Source organism: Diadema antillarum, unplaced genomic scaffold (genome assembly GCF_040938485.1).
Source record: "Diadema antillarum isolate AM-2024a unplaced genomic scaffold, OU_Dant_1.0 seq00002613_RagTag, whole genome shotgun sequence".
NCBI classification, from domain to species: domain Eukaryota; kingdom Metazoa; phylum Echinodermata; class Echinoidea; order Diadematoida; family Diadematidae; genus Diadema; species Diadema antillarum.
In genome coordinates, this window is record NW_027273213.1 from 28239 (window position 1) to 34312 (window position 6074).

The 6074-nt window shown below is 38.2% G+C and overlaps 1 protein-coding gene across 1 annotated transcript; it reads left to right on the top strand.

Annotated features, from left to right (window-relative positions):
* Nucleotides 1-1268: 1268 nt before the first annotated feature.
* LOC139714995 (membrane progestin receptor gamma-like) lies at nt 1269-4813 on the top strand. Its single transcript, XM_071626634.1, has 4 exons — nt 1269-1340; nt 1701-2055; nt 3514-3700; nt 4354-4813. The coding sequence occupies exons 1-4, from the start codon at nt 1269-1271 to the stop codon at nt 4811-4813; spliced, it is 1074 nt and encodes a 357-aa protein (XP_071482735.1).
* Nucleotides 4814-6074: the final 1261 nt, after the last annotated feature.

Here is a 6074-nt window from a genome sequence, read left to right on the forward strand (position 1 = left end):
TCGTTTCCTTGATCAGCGTGTATGCATTCTCTTTCTTCCTTCCTTCCTTCCATTTTTCCATCTATTCTGTCGAGTCGTGTCATGTTGCTGTGTGTCTCCTATTTTGTTCCGTCTTGTCTTAAATTATACTTGTGCTAAGCATTTGCAAATAAGTATTTCATTAGACTTTTCTTGAGTGGTTCACAATCTACAAGCTTGCTTTTTAGTGGACCTCTCAGTTCTTTTTTTTTTCAACTGAAACATAACCTTGTATTATTTTGCGTATACATACATTTTATGTAACTTTATTATTGTATCTGATATCATTTGCAAGTTGTATGTATACGATTGTGATATGATTCCTCATTGAGTTTATACTGTGTTATGTTCTGTTGGAAAAAGGAGAAGAATGAAATAAAATGAAATGAAATGAAATGTAAAAATCTGAAAATCATCCGGAGGTCACCTTTAACTCGACGGGGCTGCAAACTACGTACAAGCCTTCCTTTTCAGCGGTTCTCCTCCATTTCCAACAATTTTATTTCCGTACAGTCACAAAGGCCACAGTGTATGATATCTGTATTTCCGTTCACAGTATTTCCTCATATTGTTGTATGGCTCTTGCATATCTATGTACATTATGCTTTGTTGTAATTGCATTATGTTAGAAATGAAAATAAATGCAATGAAATGAGGTGAAACAAATTCGCTTCACCGATAGAACTGTGATTATCGTGTTTTGATTAGATTTTTTCTTTTCGTGTACTTCTGTTTGTTCTGTTTTGTATTTGTTTTGTTGTTAAAGTTTTTTATGTATATTTGTCTGGATCTATGTCTACTTGCATATTTTAAAGGGATCCTACAGTTTTGGTTGAGACCTAACTTCAAAGTTCTAACATTTTTTTGTGAGATAATGTAAAATCTTTTATGTATATGAAAGAGCATGTACTTGCAAAAGGGATTCAACGTTTATTTGATGAAAATTGGTTTTGAAATGGCTGAGGTATCCAAAACAGAGTAATTGTAATATAAGATGGGACCCACCTTTTATTAGGATCGCTTTGTTTTACTTTGTTTATGGATGTCTCAGCCATTACAAAACAGATTTTCATCTAATAAACTTTGAATTCCTCTTTTAAATGGTATGGTCTGTATTATTTCGTAAGTGGTTTCTGGGTATCTCACAACGTATAAAAGTTAAAAGCCCAATCCTCATCTCCTCCAATACTATACCATCCCTTTAATCATTGTTGTCCTTTTTTTTAATAGTTTTACCCTGATGGTTCAAGATGGGACTATTGAATGTAGGCAAGGACAGGAGAGGCACCCTTTGGCCTGTGAAGTGTCTTCGCTTCAACCAGGTAATAATGCCGGTAGTAATACACGTATGATAAACTCTGTATCATATTTATTAATGCTATTGTCATAGTGATTATATTGGAAATCTCATTTATCAAAGCAGTATTAATAATTTTAAATGGCGCCTTTTTCTTCACGAATTTATATCCGCTTTAACACAGCAACCATGCATACATTGTGAACATGACATTAACATGTTATTCATAAAAAAGACGATATATTAGATTTTCTCAATAATGATAATAAAGAAAAAATAATGTCAATAATGCTAATAAAAGTAATGACAATAATCAAAGTATCATCCACATCATCATCGCCAATGTAATCCAACTTTCATTATTATTATTATTATTGACCAACAGGTGCCGGCGATCTACCGTGAGCCGTTTATCTTCACTCGATACCGTTCGTGCCGAAGTAGCATCACCTCCTGCATAGTCAGCGTGTCGTGTCTGACCAACGAGACGCTCAACTTCTGGACCCACTTCGTGCCCTTCCTCATCTTCCTCGTCGTCACTCTCCAGTACGCCGTCGACTACGCCTTCGTCGTCGACCCCTTCAACTGGCCGATGATGGTGTTCCTCGTCTCCATCTGCCTGTACACGCTGGGGAGTTCGATGGCGCACATGTTCAACAGCCTCTCCGAGGTCGCCTATTATATCTGTTTCTTTATCGACTACGGCACCGTCAGCATCTATATCATGGGCCTCAGTATAGGTGCGTTATTTATTGGCATTTTAATGAAGTTGATGATGAAGATGATGACAATGATGACAATAATAATAATGATAATAATAATATAGTAATAATGATAATAATAATGATAATAATATTATTATTATTATTATTATTATTATTATTATTATTATTATCGTCATCATCATAATTATAAGTTCTTAGAATACGTTATACCATAATCATGATGATAATATTAATAATGGTTATGAAAATCATCATATTAATCTTGATCACAATCGTCATCATCATCATCATAAGATCGACTGATAGGGAAGCTTTTACAGTGCACGCATTGCCCTTCCAGAAGGCCCTGTCATTATTATTACCCAAGCATTGCCAGGTACCCATCAATGTTTTTACATTTCGGTGGAAAGAGATATCATGGATTAAATAAAACCCGCACACAAACACACGCACACACACACACACACACACACACACGCACACACACACACACACACACACGCACGCATACACACACAAACACACGCACACACACACACACACACACACACACGCACACACACACACACATCTCGTTCAAGGACGTATGCACTTGGAGGGATTCGAATTCGGGACCTCAGTTTGAAAGTCAAGAGTCTTATCCACTAAACCACGCTGACCTAGTAATAAAAAAGAAGTTGGAATCTCAGATATTACGTATGGATAATAGATTGATATCATATTTATGAGAATGAGGCCCAGTGTAGGTGCGTTTAACCGTGCAGTGGAGTTGTTAATTAGCACAGAGCTTAATGTATAATATGTCTTCCTGAATCTGTTGCTTTCGTTCTCAAATCTTGTTATATACGTGTACATAGACTATAACCATGATAACCATCGAGAGTAAACGTGCCTCTTTCCGATGTCTTTTGCTTTAGTCGTCCAGTCTATATAATAGTCTTTATATCTCGATCATGTGTGCGAGTGTGTGTGCGTGTGAGTTGGCCACCGTCTCTACGATCTTGTCTTATACGTGGGTCTCTCTTTTCCAGTAACACAATGATTTTGTTCAAAAAGTTTACTATAATCACGATAATAGGTTTGAACCTGCTTTCTTTCTCTTCCGTTTTCAATTGCTACATTCGTATATTTTGTTTCATATTATATTGTTGTTACTTTTAGCTGTTGTTGTATTTGATAATGCTGTATGTGTGATATTGGACTCCGAAAATTTAATTTGAATTGAACTGAAAAATTGGATGATTATGATGAATTATATTCGATGGGAACAACGTCAATGGAATTGTGAATATCGAAGGAATCCCATTCTCCTAGTTTTCATCAACAACCACTTCAGACAAGCTAGGATATTTGAGGTCTAACAAGATTTCTCCGCGGTATCATTCAGATGATATTATCTTAATCAACTCTACTGTTTTGGCAGCAAACTTTCTTTGATCCAATGCAAGGAACTTTCTTTTTGTGTCCTCACAGCATACAACGCCTACGCATTTCCCCCGTCGCTGCTAAACTCGATCGTTCATCGTATCTACCTACCCATGGTCTTTCTTCTTTCACTGGTCTTCTCTGCCACCTCGTGTATGTCGAGATTGTCCCGGTTCGCTGCCTTGCGCGTCCACGGACGAAAGATCACATTCCCCGCTTACTACTTTTGGTGCAAGTAAGTCTGTATCTTTTTTTTTAATCGATTTAAACAGTGTTCTTATACTTCTTATATTGGCCATGATTAGTGCAACGCAACTTTCGTCCCGATCAGATTGCGTATATTTTTCTTTGTCATGATGCTGGAAAATGTCCTCCGAATAAAGCAGATTAAAACAAAGCAAAGAAAAAAGTTCCTTATAACCGAGCCATTCTGCCACGGGAAAATAGGACTGATGCGGTCTCCTCGTTTTAAGCGGTTGCAGCAAGCTCGTCACTTACGAGGTTTCACAATATAAGTGTTCGTATCAGGGCAATAACCCCCCGAGGGCAATCACCCCCCCCCCCCCCTCCCCCGGCTAGTAACTGGTTTGTGATAAGGTTAGAGTAAAGATTAGGGTGGGGGTTAGGTTTGGGGTTAGAGTTTGGGTTAGGGTTAGGATCAGGTTCAAGATTATATAGGATTATAAGTAGGGTTAGGGTCAGGGGAAGGGTGCGGAGGGTGTAATTGCCCAGGGGGTATATTGCCCTAGACCCAATTAGTTAGATGGTGGATGATGTTGGTCCTATTTGGTGCATAAAACCACACTTGGCGTGAAGATCCAGAGTTTGAAACGTTCTAATTGCACGTGCCATTACTCTGATCATTTTTTTCCGTTGTTGAATATACAGTATGCCACTGTTCTACCGGGCATTCTACGGCTCCGGGCATCTACCGGTGACATCCTCCGCCTCCTCCCCCGCCTTGGCGGTGGCGGACTCTCACCACATCACCCACGGGCTCTTCGCACTCGCTACCGTCGTCACCTACGGGACGCACTTCCCCGAGGTGTTCGCCCCGGGTCGCTTCGACTTCATTGCTCACAGCCACCAGCTGTTCCATCTCTCCACAGTTGGTCTGACCTACTACCAGTATAGCGCCCTCCTCGTTGAAATGAGGGAGAGGCGCGGCGATCTGGAGGCCCGTTGCGGCTCGCCAACTTTCGACAACACATTTCTGCCTTTCCTAGCGGATAGTTTTCTCCAGATGGTTATGATCGGATATCTAGCCGTGTGGTTGATGAAACCACGGCAGATCATACGAATCAAACACGCCCAGGGCGTCCCAACAGTACCTTTAAAACAAGAGTAATGAATGTAGAATATCATTGCTTGTTTAGTTGTAAAATGTAAAAACTTCAATGTAGTATTTATTATCAAAAACAGATTGGGGTGTACCTGTATGGTAATGAAGTGGTATAGGAAGCTCATCTAAATATACAGACCTTTTGCATACTGTTAATTTTCAAGTGCGAGAACGGGTCCAGTGCACATTTTGACTGAAATGATTACTTTCCTCCATTCCATTCTTTTACATATTCTATCAAAAATGAGACAGAAATTGTATTTGTATAACAAATCTACACTTTGTGCATTATTTTGAACAATGATCCAAAAATAAACAGCTGAGAGAAACAAAAAATGATCATCACCAAACTGGCCTTTTAGAATAATTGCAGTACACAATTCTCCTGTTGTGATGTAGCAGGCATTTTGTATACTTGATTTATTATTATTCCTTTTAATACAGTAGAAATATATAAAAGATAAATACAGAAAACAGGTTTCAATTTTTGTACAGCATAATGATATCAAGGTCTATTAAAATTATCATAATCACACGAGTAGTCTTTATATTTATTCATCACTTTTTTAAATGCAAAGGCAAAGACACGGAACTTCACCTTCAAGTGGTATAGATAAACTCTTTGCAAACACAAGATCTTTCCTGGCCTGATTGGCTACCTGTAAATATTCAAAGATTATCATTGTTTCAGACAATATTGAATTATTGCTAGTTTATGGCAAAATTTCGTGGTTTCATTTATATCGACTCAATATCTATGTATAATACTTTCATCTCGATATCTCATGAAGCTTGTAGATCATTGTATGATTCGATATCCTCAGTTAATTTCATACATTGTCTAGAATTTCTCACTTTCTGTCAAAAGTTTATCGACTTATTTATCATACAATTATTTTGTATCCATCCCCCTTAAAAAAAAACGTACAAATAATCATTGCTAAAGAATAATTGATTACGGATTAGAGTCGTAGTGCAGCATGCTCCGAGATTTAACGTAACTCTCTTTCAAGTTTTAGTTGGATTTCGGTTTGTAAGATGAAAAACGATTTTGTCACTCTAGTCAGTAATTGATCTGAAAAGTGTGTGGCAATAAATTAGATAATGTAGACCCATTTCTCCTTAGCATCCACACACCCTTGACGCAGCTGCCAACAGCAGCTATTGGCTGAAGTAAAATATAAGGAGGAGCGTGATTGGTAAGATATCAACTAGGCGCGCAGAAAGTCGGTCGAATAGGATTACGCCTCTAGGCTATCATGTACAT

Coding starts and splice junctions, on each gene's coding strand:
- LOC139714995 (XM_071626634.1), top strand. CDS start 1,269: ATGGGACTATTGAATGTAGGCAAGGACAGGAGAGGCACCCTTTGGCCT. Junction 1,341..1,700: donor AGTGTCTTCGCTTCAACCAG/GTAATAATGCCG, acceptor ATTGACCAACAG/GTGCCGGCGATCTACCGTGA. Junction 2,056..3,513: donor TATCATGGGCCTCAGTATAG/GTGCGTTATTTA, acceptor GTGTCCTCACAG/CATACAACGCCTACGCATTT.